Source organism: Nomascus leucogenys, chromosome 6 (genome assembly GCF_006542625.1).
Source record: "Nomascus leucogenys isolate Asia chromosome 6, Asia_NLE_v1, whole genome shotgun sequence".
Taxonomy (NCBI): Eukaryota; Metazoa; Chordata; class Mammalia; order Primates; family Hylobatidae; genus Nomascus; species Nomascus leucogenys.
In genome coordinates, this window is record NC_044386.1 from 93,942,208 (window position 1) to 93,967,159 (window position 24,952).

General features: G+C 44.5%; 1 protein-coding gene and 1 pseudogene across 3 annotated transcripts in view; one reads left to right on the top strand and one right to left on the bottom strand.

Moving 5' to 3' along the window:
• ARID3B (AT-rich interaction domain 3B) overlaps window positions 1-24,952 on the top strand; it is a 61,321-nt gene that overhangs the window by 19,434 nt on the left and 16,935 nt on the right. For both annotated transcript variants that reach the window (XM_030814756.1, XM_030814757.1), the window contains exons 3-4: window positions 16,642-16,713; window positions 16,912-16,984. In XM_030814756.1, coding sequence (XP_030670616.1) covers window positions 16,642-16,713; window positions 16,912-16,984 — 145 coding nt within the window. The remainder of the gene's footprint in view (window positions 1-16,641; window positions 16,714-16,911; window positions 16,985-24,952) is intronic.
• On the bottom strand, window positions 13,366-13,743 carry LOC100584390 (annotated as a pseudogene). The gene has a single exon (XR_001115855.2). The product of XR_001115855.2 is annotated as a 60S ribosomal protein L39 pseudogene (transcript).

The following is a 24,952-nucleotide window of genomic DNA, read 5'->3' on the forward strand; positions in this document are numbered from 1 at the left end:
CCAGATACGGTGGTACATGCCTGTAGTCCCAGCTACTTGGGAGGCTGAGGCGGGAGGATCACTTGAGCCCAAGAGATGGAGGCTGCAGTGAGCTATGATGGTGCCATGCACTCCAGCCTGGATGAGAGTGAGACCCTGTCTCAAAAAAAAAAAAAAAAAAAAATTGTGGTGTGTTTGAAACTTTTAAAAAATCTTTTTATTTTGCCCTCACTTTTGTACAGTTGTTCATAGCTTTAGATTCTATGTTGACCATTATTTTTTTCTGCACCCTTAATGATAAGATTTCATTGTCTCCTAGCAACTATTTCTGCTGTTGAGAAATCTAGTGTCAGTCTGTTAATCTTTTTTTTTTTTTTTGAGACGGAGTTTCGCTCTTGTTGCCCAGGCTGGAGTGCAATGGTGCAATCTCGGCTCACCGCAACCTCTGCCTCCCAGGTTCAAGCAATTCTCCTACCTCAGCCTCCCGAGTAGCTGGGATTACAGGCATGCACCACCATGCCTGGCTAATTTTGTATTTTTAGTAGAGACGGGGTTTCTCCATGTTGAGGCTGGTCTCAAACTCCTGACCTCAGGTGATCCGCCCACCTCGGCCTCCCAAAGTGCTGGGATTACAGGCGTGAGCCACCGCACCTGGCCCTGTTAATCTTTTTCTAGCTTTTGATTTAAAGTGAGAGACATACAACTCTTCCTTTCGCTTGGATACTTGGAGGCCATTGCAAGGTTATTATTGGCCTAATTTCAATATGGTTGTGTCCACAGGAGTAGGGAGGATCTTTTTCTCTCTTGTAGCTTTTAAGATTTTTTTCTTTTTGACTCTGCTATTTTGCACTTTAATTACAGTATTCTAGGTTTCGACTTACTTTTTTCTTTTTTTTTTTTTTTTTTTTTGAGATGGAGTCTCACTCTGTCGCCTAGGCTGGAGTGCAGTGGCATGGTCTCGGCTCACTGCAAGCACTGCCTCCCGGGTTCACGCCATTCTCCTGCCTCAGCCTCCCAAGTAGCTGGGACTACAGGCGCCTGCCACCACGCCTGGCTAATTTTTTGTATTTTTAGTAGAGACAGGGTTTCACCATGTTAGCCAGGATGGTCTCGATCTCCTGACCTCATGATCCACCCACCTTGGCCTCCCAAAGTGCTGGGATTACAGGCGTGAGCCACTGCACCTAGCCTTTCAACTTACTTTTATTCCACTTGGGTCTCTTTCTGCTCCTTCAATCTGGTTTGTGTCTTTTTTTTTTTTTCTTGGTTACTATTTTTTCTTAACTGGTATTCTAATAGAAGTATTTGAACCTTCTCATTCAGTCTTCTGTGAATCTTTTCTTTTAAAATCTTATCTATTTATATCATTCTCCTGCATTCTGGATTATTTTCACATTTAATTTTCTAATTTCTAATTCTCTCTTTAGCTCTATCTGTTCTACTTTATTATAGCTCTTTAAAAACTGGTTTGTCTTAATTATTGTGTTTGTTTATAAATTTTTTGGCATTTAAAAATCTGCCTGTTTTTACTTTATGGTTTCTATTCCTTCAGCTCTTTGAACATCTTTGACTTTTTAAAACTTTATATTGGAATTGCTAAAACTCATTTATGGAAATTTCATACATACAAAAAAAAAAGAATAGTAATGAACCATCTGTGTTCTTTAATCAGCTTTCAACAAGTATCAACAGTCTGCCATTCTTTTTAAACATGCTTATTTTAAAGATGCTTTTAGAGTCTATTATTATCTCTAATTCCTGGGGTGCAAGTTCTTCCTATGTCATGTTACTGTCCCTTAAGATGGTTTATTTCCTCTGAAGTGATTTGTTTTTGTTTTTTTTCCTGTGTAAATTCATTTTGAGTAGGGATTTGTTTCTGTAGGAGTCCCATGTGCCTTGGATGGTGGAAGCATTCCTAAGGGGAGTTTTGTTTTTCCCTCTGCTGGGGCTGCACAAGTTTAGCTCGTTGCATTGGTTTGGGTACTGTGAATTTGAAGCCTACATCTGTGTCTAGTGAGAGCCCCTCAATATGAGTCCCCTGCCAGATGGCACGGTTCCTTGCAGCTTTGCTGGGCTGGTGGGCAGTGTTTTTAGGCCCAGTTTATGGTGGGTAGTGAATGTAGTCTCTCATGGCCTCTGGCTTTATGCAGTTATTTCAGTTCTGGTTCCTGGCATGCAGGGGCCTACAGCCTGGACTCCCCTCTCTTGGGGTTGATTCAGTCTCCAGCTCTCAGTTCAGCACTCAGCTCTTAAGAACCCTATTCGGGTCATGTTCTCCCTTGAGCCCTTCAGCTTTGCCACTTGCTCACTGATTGCTACCATTTTGTTTCTGCTGGTGTGAACTCTGCTTTCTTTCTGGGTTTCAAGCTCAGCTATGTGTGCAAGGGGTAGAGTGTTAAATGTTATTCAGCTTTTCTATGTGAGGTTTTCTTTGGGGAAGAAGGGAGGGAGATGGTGGAGTTCCTTCACATCAGACTATCCTCACTCACAGTTTTGTTTTCTTGTTTTCTTGTTTTTGTTTTTTAATAGCTAAGACCTTTTGACCTCTTATGTGCCAAGTACCTTATTTCATTTCATTGTGTGAGGCAGGTCCGAATATTATCCCCTTTATGTGTTTCTTTTATTTACAGATGAGGAAAAAGATCAAGTGGGAAGCTTGTGGTCTCACAGTTGGGAAGCTGGCTAGTGAACCCAGGTGGTCTAACTTCTAGCTCCATACTCCCTCTTGCTCCCTTCCAGATAGAACAGGAGAAAAATAATCTTTTCTTTTTTTTTTTTTTTTTTTTTTGAGACGGAGTTTGGCTCTGTCACCTAGGCTGGAGTGCAGTGGCGCGATCTCGGCTCACTGCAAGCTCTGCCTCCCGGGTTCACGCCATTCTCCTGCCTCAGCCTCTCCGAGTAGCTGGGACTACAGGCACCCACCACCACGTCCGGCTAATTTTTTGTGTTTTTAGTAGAGACGGGGTTTCACCGTGGTCTCGATCTCCTGACCTCATGATCCGCCCGCCTCGGCCTCCCAAAGTGCTGGGATTACAAGCGTGAGCCACCGCGCCCGGCCGAAAAATAATCTTTTCTTAGTGGTTTTATTACTCTACAAATGACTTTTACTTATTTTTTCTGATTGTCAAGGTAATGCAGGCTCATTTTAGAAAACATGGAAAATATAAAAATTTGTAAAGAAGAAAATATAATCACTACAGCCACATAACTTAGATTTAATATAACTATAAATATTTGTTGTATTTGTGTTTTGAAGAAAAATGCCTAGTATAGATACAGTTTTAAATTTTATATACAGGCTGGGTGCAGTGGCTCACACCTGTAACTCCAGTACTTTGGAAGGCCAAGGCAGGTGGATCGCTTGAGCCTAGGAGTTCAAGACCAGCCTGGGCAACATGGTGAAACCCTGTCTCTACTGAAAAAAAAAAAAAAACAAAAAAAAAAAACAAAAAAAAAAACAACACACACAAAAATTAGCCGGAGTGGTGGCACACACCTGTAATCCCAGCTACTCAGAAAGCTGAGGCAGGAGAATCGCTTGAATCTGGGAGATGGAGGTTGCAGTGAGCCACGATTGCGCCACTGCACTCCAGCCTGGGCAACAGAGCAAGACTGTCTCAAAAAAAAAAAAAAAATTTATATACAATTTTGTGCTTAACTTTTATCACCTAATAGGCCATGAGCAATTTAAAGTATTACTTTAAAATATTTTAGTTTTCAAAGTATATTACAGAAGTAATAATAACTCAAATAATTTTAGAAATATGAAAATGTATGAAATAAAAGTCTGACTCTTCAGGTGTAATTGTTAACAGTTTGGTCTATACCTTTTTGGAGCTTTTTCTTTTCACAAGTATATTTTGTCTGTTCTACATATTGTTCTACCACTTGCTTTTGTACTCAGTGCTCTGGCAGTCCTCCATGAGTGTTCATGAAGATCTGTTTTTCGTGTTTTTATAATTATTTATTTAAAATCACATAAGTGGTGTGAATAGGTGCTCATGAAAATTAAAACAATATAGAAAAATACAGAGTAAAAATTCATAGTTAAAAAAATACCATGTGATTGTGAATATACTTGTGTATGTGTGTGTAGTGTGTGTAACCCTATGCCCTGGTATATGTGTTTCTGTGGTGGGATAGATTATTATAGATGTTGAGTAGGTGTCTATGTATATATTAGCTTTTCAATATATACTGTTAAATCACCCTCAAAGATATTACTCCACTTTGCTACCGGTAATATATTTTCCCAAACCCTTGTCAACGTTGGTTATTATCAGTCATTTTATTTTTGCTGTCTTTTCATATGTTTATGAAACTCCTGGACTCAAGCAGTCCTTGTGCTTCAGCCTCCCAAAGTGCTGGGATTATAGGTGTGACCCACCGTGCCCAGCCTGTAGTTTCTCAACTTGATGTGTGGTTCTTTAATTAAGTAGGGGTTTAAAATTTTGATGTAGCTAAATTTATTGATTTTTCTCTTTATGGTTTCTGTCATACTTGAGAAGGCCTTTCCCTAAGATTACAAAAAATATTCTTCTCTATTCTTAATACTTTATGGTTGTATTTTTAATTATAGCTCTTTACTACATCTAGAATGAATAAGAAGGATGAATAGAATGAACAGGAATCAAGTGTGTTTAAAGAGTGTTGCTATTTTTGATGGCTGCATAATGTTTTATCACATAGATAGCACCTTCATGTGTTGCCCATTCCCTTAATGTCAGACATTTAGACTGCTTTAAATTTTTTACTCTTATAAATAAAATTATACTGTATTTCTAGTTATTTCCTTAGGATAGAGTCATAGACCAGAATTACAAGATCAGGAGGAGACTAAGAAAGTGAGGCAGTTATAAGCAGGGACTTAAAGCTGCCCTGCCTGCAATTGATTCCCAACTCCACCATTTGGTCACTTTGTAACCAAGTCACTGGACTTCCTTGTGCCTTGGTTTTCTCATCTGAAGAGTAGGGATAGTAATAGTACCCACTTCAGAGCACTGTGCTGAGGATTAAATGTCAATATGTATAAAATGCTGGAATAGTGCCTGGCAGGTAGTTAGCACAGATAGTCCCTGACTTAAGATGGTTCAACTCACTATTTTTCAACCTTATGGTGGTACAAAAGCCATACACACTCAGTAGAGACTACTTCAAGTACCCATACAACTATTCTGTTTTTCCTATTTCGTTGTAGTATTCAGTAAATTACAAGATACTCAACACGTTATTATAAAATAGGCTTTGTATTAAATGATTTTGCCTAATTGTAGGCTAATATATGTGTTCTGAGCACGTTTAAGGTAGGCTAGGTTGCACTCCAGCCCTGGCGACAGAGCAAGACTCTGTCTTAAAAAAAAAAAAAGCAGGCTAGGTTAAGCTATGATGTTTAGTAGGCTAGGTGTATTAAATGCGTTTCCGACAACGGTATTTTCTTTTCTTTTCTTTTCTTTTTTTTTTTTTTTTTTTTTTGAGGTGAAGTCTTGCTCTTTCGCCCAGGCTGGAGTGCAATAGCACGATCTTGGCTCTCTGCAACCTCCACCTCCCAGGTTCAAGCAGTTCTCCTGCCTCCACCTCCCGAGTGGCTGGGATTACAGGCATCCGCCACCACACCCAGCTAATTTTGTATTTTTAGTAGAGGCAGGGTTCCACCATGTTGGCCAGGCTAGTCTGGAACTCATGTCCTCAGGTGATCCACCCACCTCAGCCTCCCAAAGTGCTGGGATTACAGGCATGAGCCACCATGCCCGGTCTGCTATTTTCAACTTCTGGTGAGTATATTGGGTTGTTAACGCCATCATAAGTATTTTTTTGTTTTTTGAGACAGGGTCTCACTGTCTCCCAAGGGGGAGTGCAGTGGTGTGATTGCTGCTCACTGCAGCCCGGAACTCCCAGTCTCAACCAATCCTCTCACCATAGCCTCCCAAAGTGCTGGGATTACAGGCACGAGCCACCTCACCTGGTCCCCATCATAAGTTGAGGGGCATCTGTACTCAATTATTAGTTGTTGCTGCTGCTGTTTTTATTGTGATAGGCATTTTAAGGCAAGTGACTTTCCAGAAAGGTCATGCTATTTTATATTTCCAGTATGGGAATATGGGAGATCCCATTTTACCAACCCTTGTTGTCATTGAAAATTATTTTTTGAAACTTTGCTAATTTTACATATGAATCATGGGCCCCTTTTTTAAAAATAGAAATTCTTATGTTTAGCTCTTGGGCCTTAAAATTTACCTGCTATCTTTAGGAAATGACTTATATTGCCTTCTAGACCCCTTTTCTAGAGTTGTCGTTTAGAACTAGCAGCCCACCTCCTTTTAAGTGTGTTCTGATTTTCCCCCCAAATTCTTCACTTAGCTTGTGCTGAGTCTCCTATCCTGTTGGCTTGTTCTTCAGGTATCGACATTCATTTGAGCCTCAACCATCTGTCAGGCCCTGTGATTGATGCACCAGCCTCACGGAGGAGTCAATCACTATCCCTGTGTGACAGAGCCTCAGCCTGGTAGAGGTGGCAGGTGGCATAGGGACAGTTGTCATCAGAGAAGGAATGTGTATACCATAGTAGCACCCCGGGATGGGGGTGTGGACCTGGAGGAAGCCTTAGGAGAACCTCTGAGAAATCTGTGAATGGAGCTGACTTTTAAACACAAACTGTGACTGTGTTCTCCCTGAGGACACCCAAACTTGTGGAATCCCAAATTTGAAAATAAAGGAGGGATTTTTTAACTTTATAAAGTAACTTATGATAGCAATTTTTTAAAATGTTGTTCCTATACATTTAAAATGTGTTGTTTGGGGGAAAAAAAAAGTTTTATGAAACTTTTGGGCAAGTTTCCCAACCTCTTAGGTCTGTTTCCTTTCTGTCACCTGTGGGTCCAATGAAGTGTTCTTGTGCTGGGCTCTCCAGCTCTGACTTTGTGCAACTCTGAGTGGAGCCTCTGTGGTGTTAATGGATGTCAGCAACCATTGTGGAAGTTCAGGTGGTAGCTCAAGGGTTGGAGTAAGCCATAGTGCTGCCAAGTTAGATTCTGCAGAGAAAAGAAGCTAGGACTTACTTACCTCTGTGGCTCTCAGCCTTGGACCTGGCTGGGCCAGTTCATGCCATGGCATCAGGGTGTCCTCATCACCAACAATGCATTTTAGTTTTTCTGCCTCCTTTTGTAGGAACACCTATTTCTGGGAAGTCTTCTTGATCATTGCTTGGAGTGATTCTGTGCCTAGTGGAAAGGTGGGACCTCTGCCCTCTCTTCCTCCCCTACTCTGCCCCCTTTCTACAGCTTAATCAGAGAAGTGTCCTTTAGCTCTTTTCCAAGCCACTGAGTTTGAATTGATCTCTACTGCTAGTAAGAGGTGGGAAGGTTCTTTCTGGTTCCTGCTAAAGTTACCTGACAGCGGAAGGTGTGCATCTGATAATTATAACTCTAGTGTTTCCAAGGCCTGAGCGATTTAGTTAAGAGCACTAATCCTGATCTTATCAAGAGGGTTTTGTAGTCCAACAGTGTTGCTTATAACAGTATCTGTTTTACTTCCTGGGGCTCCCCTCCCCTCTTAGGATTCTCCTGTAATCCTGCCCATTATGCCCTGTGCATGTCTCATTACCTCCTGAAATCAGTTAAAACTGGTATGAGGGCAAAGAGTATTTTTTCTTTTCTTCACCCCAAGATCTGAGAATTGGATTTTTAACATTACATCATTAATCAGGCCAGCAGTAGAGTAGTCACAAATGTGGTACACGTAATGCCTGCAGAGCCATGGATCTGGCCAATGATAAGGTAGTTTATTTGTTGCTTATTAAAAACAACAACAGCCACAGTCAGGCCAAATGCTTTAGTTACATTTGGTATTTTAGAGCAGTAAGTTGGCATCCATGAGCTTGGGATCAGCCCCTTTGAAGTCTAACGATTTTCTTTTTCTTTTTCTTTTTGAGACAGGGTCTCACTCTGTCATGTGGGCTGGAGTGCAGTGGTTCAATCATGGCTCATTGCAGCCTCCATCTTTCAGGCTCAAGCAATCCTCCTATCTCAGCCTCCCAGGTAGCTTGGACTACAGGCACACGCCACCACGCCCAGCTAATTTTTTAATTTTTTTGTAGAGATGGGGTTTCACCATGTTGCCAGGCTGGTCTCAAACTCCTGAGCTCAAGTGATCTGCCTGCCTCAGCCTCCCAAAGTGCTGGAATTACAGGCATGAGCCACCATGCCCGGCCTGAAGTCTAGTGATTTTCTAATGATTACTTTGAGGTTCAGGTCCTAGGAATTTGCTTAAATCCTTGACCTTGGGATTCATAATCTATTTGATTTATAGAGAATAGACACATTACTGTTCTGTGTCTTTTTTTTTAATTAATTATTATTTCTTATTTTCTTGAAATAGGATCTTGCCCTGTTGCCCAGGCTGGAGTGTAGTGGTACAATTGTATCTCACTGCAACCTCAGCCTCCCAGGCTCAAGCGCTCCTCCCACCTCATCCTCCCAAGTAGCTGGGACTATAGGCATGTGCCACCATGCCTAGCTAATTTTTTTATTGTTTTAATTTTGTAGAGATGGAGTCTCCATATGTTTCCTAGGCTGGTCTCAAACTCCTGGGCTTACGCAGTCCTTGCGCCTCAGCCTCCTAAAGTGCTGGGATTACAGGTGTGAGCCACCGCACCCTGTTCTGTGTCTTCAGAGAACTCTCAAGAATCTCTATAGAAGTTGTCAGTATGCACAATGGCAATTTAAGGACAGGGCAGTTTCTGAGAGGTTCCAAAATATCAGGAACCCAAGCGAAGACTTGTTAGCTCAGCCCCTGGGCTTTAAACCCCAAGGAAGGGTTAACCCTTGCCTTGGGGAGGAATGAGGTATGGGAACTAAAATTGCTTTGGACATCTGAGCTGTGCTTTAATAAGATATTCCAGGTGGTCAAGGAGTAATCCTAAAATAGCCTAGATACTTAATTGCTTTTAAAGTCAGGCGCTTCTGTCTCTGGGGAGGTGCAGCTCTAAGGAATGCAGGGCTGGCTCCTAAGATCTTAGAGGCATGGTCTGTTTTTTTGTTGTTGTTTTTTTTGTTTTTTTGTTTTAATCCCAGTAAAAAGAAAAGGCCCAAGGTAGCCTTCTTGGATCAGGAGAGCTTTGTTAAATCTACCTCTTTCTTCTCATTGGAAGATTGGCAGTAAGCCTTTGGCTTCTCCTGCTGCCAGGTGCCATAACCTGGCTTCTTCCAGGGCTGTGAGATTGGTGTTGTCACCCCACCTCCCTAGGCAGTGGTCTGTTTTCATTAGTGCTTAAAGGCTTCCTGCTTGATCCCCTGTTCAGCCTCTGTTTGCATCAGAACATACCTTTCTCACTCTAAGAATTGAGATTAATCCTTCTCTTTCTCTTTCATCCCCTCAATCCAGATCCAGTTGATTCTCCATTTATGGCACTGATTTCTCCCTGGTTCTGCTACTCTCCATCTCCCCCAGTCCTACATTCTCAGCTTGGGCTACTGCACAGCCACCTACCCCCAGTGCAGGCTTTCCCTCTCAAATTTTCAATACCATTTACAAAATCTGTCAGCATTACAAGTCATTACCGAGGGGCATTAAAAATGTTTTTGATTAAATGAAAAATCATACTACTCTCTTACTTGTAATTGAAAGACTAGGCCAGGCACAGTGGCTCACACCTGTAATCCCAGCACTTTGGGGGGCTGAGACGGGCAGATCACCTGAAGTCAGGAGTTTGAGACCAGCCTGGCCAGCATGGTGAAACCCCGTCTCTACTAAAAAAAAATACAAAAATTAGCTGGGCATGGTGGCGTGTGCCTGTAATCCCAGCTACTCAGGAGGCTGAGGCACGAGAATCACTTAAACCAGGGAGGCGGAGGTTGTAGTGAGCCCAGATTACACCACTGCACTCCAGCCCGGGTGACAGAGCGAGACTCTGTCTCAAAAAAAAAAAAAAGAAAGAAAGACTAAATAAATAATTTTGTGAAGGTATCAGTTCTATGAGAAATTCTCTATGATTTCAGTGCAGCCTGGTTCCAAATCTTCATTATAGGGTGGAAAGCAAATGATAAGTCGTGACAAATGGTTCAGATTAATCTAGAAAATAATATAATTTTTAAAATAAAAAAATCAGCATAATTGCATTTTGTAATTGTTTGTCTCTCTGTCTCCATTAGACAGTAAGCTCGAGGTGATATCTGTCTTGTTCTTTTTCCTTCAGAACCTTTTACCGTAACTGGTAAATTCTAGGTGATCAAATGTTTCTACATGAATACATGTAATGAAAAAAAAAAAGGAAAAGTGAAAATCCCCCAATTCCAATCTGATTAGGTGTCTATGTACATTTATATGTTTCTGTTTTTTTTTTCCCAACAAAAATGGGCTACTAAAGCAGTCTAAAACATTGATTTAATCGTGTGCTTTCCTGTCCAGAAAACATCCACTGCCTCCCCACTGTTCACAGTTCAGAGTTTAAATTTCCTTCTGGTATTCAAGGCATCTCACAGCCCCTTTCAACTTTAACTATTCAGACTTTCTATCCTTATATCCTCCCTGTCAAAACATGCCTTGTTTATCCCCCACTCCACGCTCATTTAGACTGCAAATCTCCCTTCAACCCATTCTTCAAGGCCAGCTTAACCTCCACCTCTAAGCCACCCAGCCTTTTCTTCTACCTCCTGAGTACCTTGGATTTTCCTATTTGTTGCCTCGCTATTATATGCGATATGTGTTCAGTTTTTTTTTGCCACCTTCATGGTAAGACTCCCAGTAGTGGGAACTATTTTTTTTTTTTTTTAGTGGTGTTCTCAGCAGCTTGCACAATGCGCTACCTGGGGTAGGTTCTCAGGAAATCTGTGTTGAATAAACTTGTCATCAGGTCTTTGCTTCTCAGAACAGAAAGGGCCCCTAGAGACCATCTTGTCCAACCATGTCTCATGTTGGATTCCATGCCATGACATGCCATACAGATGGTCATCCAGAGACAGGAAGTTGCCCACCTCCTGGGAAGCTCACTCCATTACCAGGCAGTTCTAATTGTTTTAAAAAGTCCTTCTGTAGACCTGAAATCTTCCTCAGGGTAACTTCTGCCTGTCACCCTAGTTGTGCCCTCTGGGGCTTTAGAGAGAAAGGAGGAAAAAGCCTAGTTTCTCTTCACTCACTACCTTTAGATTTTCAAAGATAGTGAATCTGTTTATTTCCCCTGTGTGCTGTTGAAATGGGTTCCAGGGTTGAGATGCTGGGGAAGCACTATTCTAATTTTGAGTAGCAGTCAGGCTAGACCTTGATTCATTATTTTTGAAGCCCTGTGTGTGCATGTCACAGTGTAAGTTGCCATCTTCCTCTGGTCCATTCAGAGGTGTAGCCCTCTTCTCTTTTTCTCCCTCTCCCTTGATCCTCTGTCTTCTGGGGGAAGATGGGCTCATTCTACTGGAATGGTCTGTTTTGGAGGGAGGGGTAAAAAGTTAGCAATTCTTATTTCAGTACTGCCAGATAACTCTCCTGGGTAAGCATTGTGTGAGGGCTGCTTTTCGTTTGGCTAAAGTGCCCAGGTGAAGCCATGAGATAAAGCAAGGAATAAAAGAATCTCCCATTGATAGGAGCTGCCCAGTGCCGTGACATGGGCATTTCAGGCATCTCTGGACAGAGGATTTTATTCTCACTTCTTTTTCTTCCTTTCTCCCTTCCTGATCTCCTTACCCAGAACACTTAGTGTTATTCTTTCAAACTGTCAGTCAGTATGGTGTAACAGCGAGAGCCAAACAGACCTAGGTTTACATCCTGGCACTGTCACTAAGAAGCTCTGAGACCCTGAGCAGGTTATTTGAGCTCTTCGAGCCATTGTTTTCCCATTTCTAAAATAACCACTTCTACATTATAGAATTAAGTGAGAAAATGCTTGTAAGGCTCCTGGTACAATCCTTGATATGCAGAAGGCACACAAACACTAGCTTCCTGCTACCTTTTCTCTTTCCCCCAACCTTCTTTTCCTGGGGAAAATTAGCTGAATGTAGGTATAGTAGCCAAAGCTAGTCTTGGGTGTGTATTTGGGAGCAAACTATCAGTTTCCTGTGAGCTCCTGGAGAGATCAAAGATGTTAAAAGACAGTTCTCAAGTAGGAGAGGCTGAGAAGGCTGTAAATGGCAATAAGTGGCCACTCTGGCCACTGTTGACTTCCCACACACATTTCTAGGCTATATAATACTGCTGCCTGCTGCTGATGTTGTAACAAAGCCTGTTCCCTGGGCAGGTTAAACTTGCATGCAGCAACCTTTCAACTGAAATGCTTTCCTCATCAACCTCTTTTGATCCCTAAAATGTTGAGCTGTCTCTTTTTGGATTTGTTTTCCCCACACTCCATCTGCCTCTGCTGTTCCCTGCTTTCTTCCACCATTACAATCTCAGTCAGCCACAGTCAGCATCTGAGAAAAAATTATTTCTGGGCTGATAATTTTCTAGTAGTCACACCCATACCCTATTGATAGGCCGAGAAACCTACTGCACACAAACTTGAATTGCGTAAGTGAGCCATGTTTTACAGCAGTTGATCAGAGTTAAGAACCAAGAAAATAACTGGTTAAGCCTGTAACCCACCCAATGAAAGAGGGAGGGGAAGACAGAGGAGCTGTGGGATTGGAGGTCCCACGGGGGAGCCCATCTCTGTCTTTTAGCAGATGGATCGGTGCTCCCTCTTCTTTATTATTATTATTTTTTTTGGGGGGTGGGGGATAGAGATGGAGTCTCCCTGACTAGCCTGGCCAACATGGCAAAACCCCATCTCTACCAAAAACACAAAAATTAGCCGGGCGTACTGGCATGTACCTGTAATCCCAGCTACTCAGGAGGCTGATGCAGGAGAATCGCCTGAACCTAAGAGGCGGAGGTCTCAGTGACCCGAGATCATGCCACTGCACTCCAGCCTATGCGATAGAGCAAGACTCTGTCTCAAAAAAACAAAACAAAACAAAAAAAAAACCACAGAGAGAAAGAGAGAGTCTTCCTATGTTGCCCAGGTTGGTCTTAAAGTGCTGTAATTACAGGCAAGAGCCTGCCCAGTTGGTCAGTGCTTTCTATGTGCTCAGGGCTGGAGATACCCAGACGAATAACTGAACACAGGTGATAGAGCCCAGAGGAGAAAGGCGTTGAATCTGCCTGGTGGGCAGAAGCAGGAGGTTCTGCTAGACTGCGAAAGGCAGGCAGGACTCAGGGATTACTCTCACCTCAGCCAGAAAATCCTGTGAAGCGGGACCAAAGTTTAACTGCCTTAAGACAAAGAATGGAATGCACGTTGGATATTTTTACATCAACCCCAGCTGAATGGACCATCCTTGCCTTGGAGCTGGACAAAAGAAAATAATACCTCCTCTCTGGGCAGCTATTTTCCCCACATTTTCTTTTCTTTTTTCTTTTTTTTTTTCTAAACGAAAGGCCTCACATATTTATTACTGAACCCAGCCAACCAACGTGTTCATAACAGATTCAGAGAGGAAAACACGTCGAAATCTCCAGATAGTGGTGACATTTTCAGCTTGATATGGTAACATGATCATGACCTTCAGACAGCATAAATATGTGTGCCATCTCGTGCAATTCCTTACAGACCCAGCTTGGTTCTTCTCCAATGTCTCCTTTTGGAGTTGTACCTGATTTTATTTCCAGTTTTCATCCAAATCCACTGGGGAATGGGGCGATTTTGCTTTTGTTTCTTGGCCAGGAATTGCTTAATCCTGAAAGTCTTGTGAGAAGACATGGCCAGAAGCGGAGTCAAGAACACACCACGATGGTGGAGAAAGGAAGAGAGGGCCACATTTTCTTTAAATAGAGTAACTGACAGTTCCTATCTGTGGAATGGGTCCAACAGTGGGATTACTCAAAGAGTTCGGTGTCTCATTTCTTTCCTGCTCTGGCAAGTCTTCCTGACCTCTGTGGTCACCAAGCTGGAGGCATTTTAAGCTAAGTGAGTCACACTTAGTGGGCTCTGTGCAAGGCCTCACCATCCGACTGCTCGGATTCTCTTGCAGATTGGACAAAGCTGGAGAAGCCAAGAGGACCCTACCAGCCCCAGCCCCCATCCTGCCAAGGCATTCTCCATGTGTGGAGCCGAGCGCTCACACTTGGGTGTTTATTTTCACACATAGTCACATAGTGGTCACACTAGCGTGCTTGTTTTCACACTGCTGTCCTGCTGTGGAAAGCCCTGTCTGACTTTTTAGGTTGTGGATTCCACCGTTTCCACCCAACTGTGTATTAAATAGTTTTTGAGTGAGCATTCAGAGTGTTTTTAAGTTACTATAATTAGCAAAAAAAAAAAAAAAAAAAAGGGTGTTTTCATCTCTCTTGGTGACTGATAGAGAAAGAATCCTTCTGTGAACGAGATCAGCTTCAGAGCTCTGGCCAGAGTTGGGAATTGAGCTGCTGCAGTAAACAGCTGACATAACAGAAGCGGCAATGATCCCCCATTAAATGTCTTTCAACCGATAGGGGCTCCTGGGATAATTGACTTTCCAGCAGGAATTACTGGCTCAAACAAAATCACTGGGCATTAGGGCAACCTACTGCATCCTTTGAAAGGGGGAATGTAACTCTGTCTGGTTTTGCTGACCTGACAGGCATAATTCATCTTGATTATTCATTGTGCTAGTTGCCACCAGATGACACCAGATTTCTGGTGACTGTAATTACAATGTGGGATGAGCTTTAGCTTTTTTTTCTTTTTAAACAATGTTCCTCCCACTTGGCTATTAGCTCCCCTGAGCTGAAGGTGCTGTAGGAAGGGATCCAACAATGTCTGCCTTGGGAGATGATGAGTGCACGGTCAGATAGCATTTACCGAACACTTCCATACACACATCTTTTACTAGATAAGCAGGGAAACAATTTGATGTAGTCTGTTTCATTTTAACTGATAAGAGTGTCACTTCTTAGTTATACTTATGTCACTGTGTGCCAGATTGCTGCTATCAGAAAGTGGGTCTTCATCTCAGAGCCCACTGTGAATAGGGGAAGCAAAGTTGGCCCCAAAATATAACTGCATAATGCCTTCTGCTTTCAGACAAACTATATTAAAGGGGGAGGTGAAAGAGAATGAAATTCAACCAAGCTTTTATTTCTTTGACATGGTTTTAGAAGAAGATTCCTGAGTAGTCCAAAGAATGTTCTCCCAAGAAACCACTGCTCCCCAGCCCCACATGTCCTTTCTTCACCACATACACACCCCAGCCAGCTGGGTGGCATGGTGCACATGTGCCTGTGGTCCTCTGGGAAAAATGAATATGACAGGTTCAGTGTGTCCAGGCCACTGGAACCTCCACTGACCAGTGGGTCGGGGTGAACAACAGAGTTATACTGTGAGAGTTCATACCCTCACTAGCACAAAGACTTTTTGACCCCCCTGTAAGGTATGTGTATGTTTTTTGAAGAGGTGCTTAATTGGTGTGCCAGGCAATGTGCTATGTGCCTGACAAAGATAAGACACCTTTGCTGTCAAGGAGCTTACCATATGGTGAGGATGACAGATACTTCCCAAGTAATATGTTAAAATCTAAGCTACAAGTGAACAGAGATTGTTTTTAGAGTACTTAGTATAGCCGTGGTTGAAGGGAAGGCTTCCCGCTGAAGAGATAACTGATTGGAGGAATAAGAGTTACTGGACTTGGCTGGGCACAGTGGCTCATGCCTGTAATCCCAGCACTTTGGGAGGCTGAGGTGGGTGGATCACCTGAGATCAGGAGTTCGAGACCAGCCTGGCCAGCATGGTGAAACCCCATCTCTACTAAAAATACAAAACAAAAATTAGCCGGGCGTGGTCGCACGCACCTGTAATCCCAGCTACTCAGGAGGTTGAGGCAGGAGAATCGCTTGAACCTGGGAGGCAGAGGTTGCAGTGAGCCGAGATCGTGCCATTGCATTCCAGCTTGGGCAACAAGAGCAAAACTCCGTCTCAGAAAAAAAGAAAAAAGAGTTACTGGACTGAACAAAGATAGGAAGCAAGTTTAAAGAATATTTGCCATCCCTTCCTATTTAGTTGAATGGTGTTGCTTCAACCCAATCAGTTAAGTTGGGCTTAGATTTTCATTGTTTCTCTGATAAAAATGAACTCTCGCCCTAGTGGCACAGAGTCTGTACCTTGGGAACAATCTCAGGCCATGGTGGCCCTCGTATCACCATGAGTTCTTGCCATGCGGCTTAGGGTTTTGAATGGTGAGGCTTGGCTAAGAGACCAACTTCAGGATGTATGTCCTGATTTCTTTGACTCTTATCACTTAGAGTGTTATATAGGAAACCAGGCGAGGTGTCTTCCCAGTCTGCAGGAAAGTGGTGCATCTCAGAGTAATGGCTTCTGGGGATCAGCCGGGAATGAGCCCCTTCTAAGCAACATGGGCCTTTGTGTCCTCCTCTTCCAGGATTATCAAGTATAAATGACACCCACGACACCCACCCTTCTCCAACAAATGAAGATGATTCTTCCACCCAATTCCCTCTTTATTTTGGAACCAAATCGAAAGCAAAAAAAAAAAAAAAAGATGTCCCTGTAAGGGTGGCAGAATTAGTCTTCTTGGTTGTCTTTTATAGTATGAGTGAGGATAGCACAATTGCTAAGCATCTTCATCTTTGCCCTAAATGATTGCCTTGCCCTCTGTCCTAACTCTTTCTCTTCCTTTGCCCCTCTCAACTTTGTGTTTTGTTCCCTTTTAGAATGGTGGTTTGGCCTGGAGTGATGATGCAGATGGAGGCCGGGGAAGAGAGATCTCTCGAGATTTTGCCAAGGTCTGTAATACTTCCTTTGTGATATAGATAGGGGCAGTTCTGCAATGGCTTGTTACAGCTGATTCCCAAGAAATAAGGACCAAAGTAGCCAGTGAGTTGCATTTGTAGTGATTCAGATGGTCATAGTATATCTGGTTTAAGACTTCAGCAAGATGGAATTTTTCATTGTGTGTTTTTCTTGGGGGATTGGGATTGCAGCTGTATGAACTGGACGGTGATCCTGAAAGGAAAGAGTTCCTGGATGACCTCTTCGTCTTTATGCAGAAGAGGGGTGAGTGTGCATCTACTCATCATTCCAATTCAGGGAATACTGATAGAGTGCCTACTGTTTGCTAGTCACTGTTAGACATCCTGGCCCACTAATCCTCATCCAGGAGGACAAGAGGCATTTACTGCCAGTTGGTTCTGGATTTAGCCAATTGACCGATAGCCAGATCGAAGAGGACAGAGAAGGCATTGGCACAAAGTAGATGGAATGATCGTCCATGTTTGGCCCTGCCTGATTTTGTGTCTCTTCTTCCAATTAACTGGTCTCTGGAGTCACTTCAAATTCAAATATGCCTTTTTTAAGCCTTAAAGCTACCCTGGACTTCACTTAATCTGGCATGTGGGGCTTCTTGTTGGCGTATCTAGTCTCATGGAGAAAGGTAAGTGAAAGAATAGAGGCCCCTCAGGATATTTTGGAAGAATCTGAAATGATCCATGGAAAGGAAAGGCCAACACTTTCTTCTTATCCATTGGCTTTCGATGTTTGTATTTGCTGGCTTGGTTAGAACATTCCTGCAGTTTAACAGTCAGGTACGTAGGCATCTGCCTTTTTTTTTTTTTTTTTTTTTTTTGAGATGGAGTCTCGCTCTGTTGCCCAGGCTGGAGTGCCGTGGCGTGATCTCAGCTCACTGCAACCTCTGCCTCCCATGTTCAGGCAATTCTCATGCCTCAGCCTCCCAAGTAGCTGGGACTACAGGTGCACGCCACCATGCCTGGCTAATTTTTGTATTTTTTTTCAGTACAGATGGGGTTTCACCATGTTGGCCAGGCTGGTCTCAAAATCCTGACCTCAAGTGATCCACCTGCCTTGACCTCCCAAAGTCTTGGGATTACAGGCATGAGCCACCACGCGTAGCCAGCATCTGCTTTATAATGCACCCTCCCAATTCTCTTTCCTTCTCTCCTCACTCCCCGCACATCCCCAAGAGCCATCTCCACTGTAGACTATGGTGTGACTGAGTTTAGAGCTGAGTGACTCAACTTCCTGGCTTTGTATTTAGTCATAGCAATGGGTTCACCAGCCAGGTCAGCCTTCAGAACACATGGCCAGCACCCCAGCCTCTCTAGCAGAAGGCCTTCAGCAACCTTGTGGCTCCACCTTCATCACCCTCAGGACAAAACCATAGGAGAGAGCTACTCCCAGTAGCCTGTTCCCAGCATCCTGTTATAGCTGATCATGCATCCCTTGGTGCCTGTGTCAACAACTTTATTGAGACCTAAGAATGAAATCTTCCTTTTTATCCTGGGCCAAGCTGTAATGGCAGCCCCCAGCAGCTAAATATTCTAAGTTAACTTCTCTCTCTATTTCCCTCCTTCCTCCCACTCCTTTACCTTTGGCAGCCTTATTGCCTTCTTGGTAGCCTGCCTGTTACTGCTGGTTTGCTTAAAAAAGCAATCGAAAGTTTTGAATCTTGGTTTTCCCCAATCTGTAAGCCCATCAAAGCAATCTGAGCAGCCCTAATTAGTTTGCTCCTCCAGCTGTTATCTGGAACTGCATGTGTCAGTAAAAAACAAGAATATAATCCTGAGGCTGGGCACGGTGGCTTCTGCCTGTAATCCCAGCACTTTGGGAGGCTAAGGTGCGTGGATCAGGAGGTCAAGAGATCGAGACCATCCTGGCCAACATGGTGAAACCCGTCTCTACTAAAAATACAAAAATTAGGTGGGCATGGTAGCGCGTGCCTGTAGTTCCAGCTACTCGGGAGGCTGAGGCAGGAGAATTACTTGAACTCGGGAGATGGAGGTTGCAGTGAGCCAAGATTTTGCCACTGCCCTCCATCCTGGCGACAGAGCGAGACTCCATCTCGAGAAAAAAAAAAGAATATAATCCTGAAAGATAATGTGACTGGCAGCAATGAACCTCCCCGTTTGCCCTGACAGAGAGAGAAATCCACTTAATACTTTGGTCTCCCCTTCCAATTACCTTTTAATTATTTACAAGCTCCACAAGCCCAGCTGGTGCAAACCCAGGAGCCGATCCTGTCTCAGAGGGGCTGCCATAGCAATATAGATTTTAATCAGCAGTGGAGCTCCACCGCTTTATTTTCCATTTTATTGTTTTTCTCCCTTCCCTGAAGGATTTTTAAAGGAAAATGGAAGTGAGATCAGCCAAGCCGATTGTGAAGATCAGTAATTGTTTACTACTATATGTCCCCACTAGACTAGGAGCTCCTCAAGGAGGGCCACTTTGTCATTCTTTCATGTCCCCAGTGCTAGCACAGGGCCAGGCAGGAAGGTGCTCAGGACATGTTTGCTGTGTGAGCAGTCTTGTTGGTTTTCCTGGCTCAGATTGCCACATGCAGGGTATTCAAGCTGCCTTGAAGTTTGGGTGCATCTGTGTCCTTCAGCCAGCTGCCCCGTAATTGAGAGTCAGCAGTAGAGAACAATCTTTGCTGCATATCCTGCTGTTCTGTGGCAACTGGGACTGCCAGATTGCCATCTAGTATATTTCTGAGTGAACCCAAAGCAGGAGTGAGTGACTCCCTTTGATAATGTCACTTTATGGTTCTTCAGGTCATGAGTAAATCTTTGTCCTGTCTTCAGCACTTATGTCAGGTATTTCACTATTTGCTGGCATTACCAACAGAAGGGAAATGGTTCTGTCTGTTACTTGTTACTTTAATAAAAGATTTCTCAGCCTCAGCACTATTGACTTTGGGATGGGTAGTCCTTTGTTGTGGAGACTGTCCTGTGCACTGTAGGATTTTGTTTTTATTTTTGAGACAGGGTCTCACTCTGTTGCCTCAGCTGGAGTGCAGTGGTGCGATCATAGCTCACTGCAGCCTCAAAGTGCTGAGCTGAAGCCTTTCTCCTGCTTCAGCCTCCTGAGTAGCTGGGACTATAGGTAGGCACCACCATGCCTGGCTAACTTTTTTGTTTTGTAGAAATGAGGTCTCACTATGTTGCCCAGGCTGGTTTTGAACTCCTGACCTCAAGTGATCCCCCCACCTCGGCTTTTCAGAGTGCTGGGATTACAGGTGTGAGCCACTACACCTGGTTACTGTAGGACGTTTAGCAGTATCCATGGCCTCTATCCACTAGATACCAATATCAGCCGCTCAGTCACAACAACCAAAAATGTCTCTAGATGTCATAAATGTCCCCTGGAGGGCAAAATTGTCCCCTGTTGAGACCCTCTGGGATGGAAAGATGGGAAAGAGAATAAAGATGTAAAATATCCTCTGCAAGAAAAACTCTTAGCTGAGTGTGGTGGCTCACACCTGTAATCCCACCACTGTGGGAGGCTGAGGCGGGGGGATCAGGTGAGTCCAGGAGTTCAAGACCAGCCTCGGTAACATAGTGAGACCTTGTCTCTACAAAAAATGAAAACAAAATTAGCCAGGCGTAGTGATGCATGCCTGTAGTCCCAAGCTGCTTGGGAGGCTAAGGTGGGCGAATTGCTCGAGCCGGGGAGTTGGAGGCTGTCATGAGTCAACATTGCGCCACTGCCCTCCAGCCTGGCCAACAAAGTGAGACCCTGTCTCAAAAAAAAAAAAAAAAAAACTTTTTATGAAAATCATCTTACCTCTCCAGTCAGGTACATGAGAGCAAGCTGTGTCAGGTAGCATTGTTTCCTGTGACTGAGTGCCAAAGGAGTGAGTGCTGGGGCCTCACCCTGGGCTGCAGTGCAGAGAAAGCCTCTGAGAAGAGCTGTGGCTCTAGTGTATCAGACCCAACCATGTAGGTGGAGGAAAAAATGCTGTGATACATATGGCCCTGGTGTAGCTGGAAGAACCCTTGTTGGTGGCCCAGAGCCAGGGGCCATCTTGGATGGGTCAGCTGGCACGAGACTCTGAAGGGCCATGTTTGCCCAAAAAGTTAGCACTTCAGTCTATAGATATAGCTGAGTTATTGAAGGCAAAACATTGGCTTTCAGGAAACTTGCTGTGGCAGTGTGCAGTTGGGCTAGAGAGGAGAGACTGAGGCAGGAGGATAGTGTAGAGGTTGTTATTTCCCAGCGATCTCCTTCCTAGAAAACTCTTTATCTGGTAGTCTGAACTAGAGTGGGTGGTTCAGGAGGGTTGGGAGTGGCGCATGGTGGCTCATGCCTATAATTCCAGCACTTTGGGAGGCCTAGGTGGGAGGATCACTTGAGACCAGGAGTTTGAGATCAGCCTGGGCAACATAGCAAGACCCCATCCCTGTAATTAAAAAAAAAAAAAAAAAAGAGAAGATGTAATCCCAGCTACCCAGGAGGCTGAGTCAGGAGAATCACTTGAACCCGGGAGGCGGAGATTGCAGTGAGCCAAGATCGCACCATTGCACTCCAGCCTGGGCGACAAGAACGAAACTCCATCTCAGAAAAAAAAGAAGAAGAAAATTTTAAAAGAGGGGTGGGAGCAGATTGCACTTTTATTTTAATTAATTATTTTATTTATTTTTGAGACAAGGTCTCACTGTATTGCCCAAGCTGGAGTGTAGTGGCGCAGTCATGGCTCACCATACCCTTGATCTCCCCAGGCTCAGGTGATCCTCCCACCTCAGCCTCCTGAGAATCTGGGCCTACAGGTGTGCACCACCACACTCAGCTAATTTTTCTGTTTTGTTTTGGTTTTTTTGTGGAGATGAGCCCCTTATGTTGCCCAGGCTGGTATCGAACTCCTGGGCTCAAGTGATCCAACTGCCTTGGCCTCCCAAAGTGCTGGGATTACAGGCATGAACCACCACACCGTGCTGGGCCTCAGATTACACTTTTAATCGTGTGAGGCTTGCTGTCTTTGTTCCTTTTTTTGAGACAGAGTCCCAGTCTGGAGTTCAGTGGTCGATCTCAGCTTACCGCAACCTTCCCATCCCGGGTTCAAGTGATTCTCGTGCCTCAGCCTCCCAAGTAGCTGAGATTACAGGCATGTACCACCACGCCTGGCTAATTTTTATATTTTTTAGTAAAGACAGTTTCACCATGTTGGCCAGGCTGGTCTCAAACTGCTGGCCTCAAGTGATCCGCCTGCCTCGGATTCCCAAAGTGCTGGAATTATAGACGTGAGCCACCGCACCTGGCCTATCTTTTTTTTTTTTTTTTTTTTTTTTAACAAAGTCTCCCTCTGTAGCCCAGGCTGGAGTGTAGTGGCACCATCTCGGCTCACTGCAACCTCCGCCTCCTGGGTTCAAGCGATTCTCCTGCCTCAGCCTCCCAAGTAGCTGGGATTACAGGCACGTACCATTGCACCTGGCTAATTTTTTGTATTTTTAGTAGAGACAGGGTTTCACCATGTTGGCCAGGCTGATCTTGAGCTCCCAACCTCAGGTAATCCACCTGCCTCGGCCTCCTAAAGTGTTAGGATTACAGGCATGAGCCACCAAGCCTAGCTGTCTTTATTCTTAACAGAATGGTGAGACCAAGGGCCCTTAGACATTTGTGACTTGTCACTTGTGGAGTGTCTGGGGGACACAGGAGGCAGATCTTGTTAGTTGGGACCAAGGAAAAGCCTCATAGACCTTGGCAGCAGGTCAGGGACTTGGCCTCCATAGCTAATATGAAAGGTAAGCAGTAGATATCACAGGAGTCACTGGAAATAGCCTGAGTTGGCCTGGACAACATAGTGAGACCCTGTCTCTACAAAAAAACATTTTTTTAAAAAATTAGCTTAGTGTGGTGGCACGCGCCTGCAGTCTCAGCTACTTTGGAGGCTGAGGTGGGAGGATCACTTGAGCTTGGAAGGTCAAGGCTACAGTGAGCTGAGTTCATGCCATTGCACTCCAGCCTGGGCAACAGAGTGAGACCTTGTCTCAAAAAAAAAAAAGAAGGAAAGGGAAAGGGAAATGGAAGGAAGAAAGAAAGAAAGAAAATAGCCTGAGTTTGAAAGGCCTGGAGACACCCAACTGGGCTGTGAGAGGGGCCGGCAGCTTTGACACAGCAGGCTGTGCCCACAGGGAAAGCAGACGGCTCTGAGGGATATAGCACACAGCAGGCTGCCCCGAATGACCGCAGCTGCAGGTGATAAAATGGCTGTCCAGTAAGAGACAGGGACGGGCTGTAACTGCTGCTTTGTGCTGTATCTCTTGCTTGTTAACATGTTTGGGTGAATTGACTGCAACAGATGGGCCTTTCAGCCCTCAGCACCTTGGTTTCTAGGCAAGACCGGGGTGACTTGCACCCTGGCGACCCCCTCCCCTCCCTGAGCAGCAGAGCAACCTGCCCATAAAGAAGCCTGAGAAGATTGGAGTGGGACGAGGCGCAGTGCCCTGTGGGGGTGGAAAGAGCTCTGGACGGACACTGCAAAGCCAGGGCTAACATCCCTTCATTCTCCTGATCTTGAGCACATCCTCCCCACTCTGGCGGCCACAGTTTCCTTATCTATAGAATGAGAGGGTTCAATTAGTGTCATCTTGGAAGTTTCTATTGTCTGTATTGTGTGTCCATGATTGTGTCTATTGAGCTACCCTTGATGAACAAAAAATCAAAAGAAGAAAAGCCCCTTTAGCCGTTTCCTATCAAAGTAATTGTATGAAACGACACCAGGAATCTCCGAGACCAAATGCTTCTCTCCTGTCCTTGCTGTGTAATGTATTTCGTCTTTTGCTGACCGAAGCCAAATTCAACTAAGCAAGTTGCCCTTGATTGTCCCCCACCACCCCACTCCCGCCAGAATATTTCTCTAGAAAAGACTGGTTAGGTTTTAGAACTCTGATGCCCCTTTTGGCTCACCTTTTGCCGTGTGTGTGTGTGTGTGTGTGTGTGTGTGTGTGTGTGCGCGCGTGCGCAAAAAATACACACATTTCGGCTGGACGCATTGGCTCATGCCTGTAATCCCAGCACTTTGGGAGGCCAAGGCAGGCGGATCACTTGAGGCCAGGGGTTTGAGACCAGCCTGGCCACTATGGTGAAACCCCATCTCTACTAAAAATACAAGAATTAACCAGGCATGGTGGCACATACCCGCAATCCCAGCTACTAGGGAGGCTGAGGCAGGAGAATCGCCTGAACCTGGGAGGCAGAGGTTGCAGTGAGCCAGGATCGCACCACAGCCTGGGCAACAGAATGAGACTGTCAAAAAAACAAACAAAAAACAAAAAATGTGTTTCTTTGGCAAACATAAAGCCAAAACAGTTCTAAATAAAATTATCTGGCTAATTTAACTCCCTGTGGGTGGTTTCTGAAATATCATTCCCTCATAGATTTTCCATTTAGTCTTTTAGTGCCCAAGGGGAGGGACTAATTTCTAAGTCTAATAAGCAAAGGCTATTATAAACAATTTCATTTTTCCTTCATCAGTGAGGAAGAAAAGCTTGTTTTCTCATTCCCTAGGAGGTGAAACAGAAGTGTGGTTTCATTAAAGAGTCAGGATGATGATGATGATAATGGTGATTTTACTGTTACTTGCATTTTTATTATACCATACACATTACAGAACCCTTTCAACCCATTATCTGATCTGCTGCTCCCCTCAGCTCCAGCTCTGTGGAGTAGAGAGAGCAAAGGTTATCATCACCTGTAACCCTGAAGAAGCAGCCCCAAGGTTAAGTGACTCACCTAAGGCCACAGAGCAGACTTAGCATGCGGTCTCCTAACTCCCAGGCCAGTGTGCTTTGCTTCTCCTGCCTTATCTTTGAGAAACTTGTTCCCTAGAGCCAGCAACCCCATCACTCCCCTTTGGGGCAGCAGGCAAACCTTATGTCTTCTGCAGCATTCACCGCCCCCAAGAGGGTGGTGGCCTGCCTCCACAGGCCACCGTCCAGTAGCACTTCTGAGCATCTAGCTGATGAACACAGAGTAGAACCTGACGTGCAAGATGGGTCTTCATCTCAGGGTCAGGGCTGTTTCTCAGAGAAATAGGGAAGGGCAGATGTGACAACTCAGAGTGGCACAGAGGCTGCCATCTGTCAAGGCAGGATGGGGTAGGGCTTGGGAGACACAGGAGGCACCCAGAATGCCCACAAGCAAGGCTCTCTTTTCCTGCCCCTGCCCCATCTGGGCACACCAGGCTAAGGAACTGCCTGGTCACATGGAAGACAAGTTTTGTCAAGCCCTCAC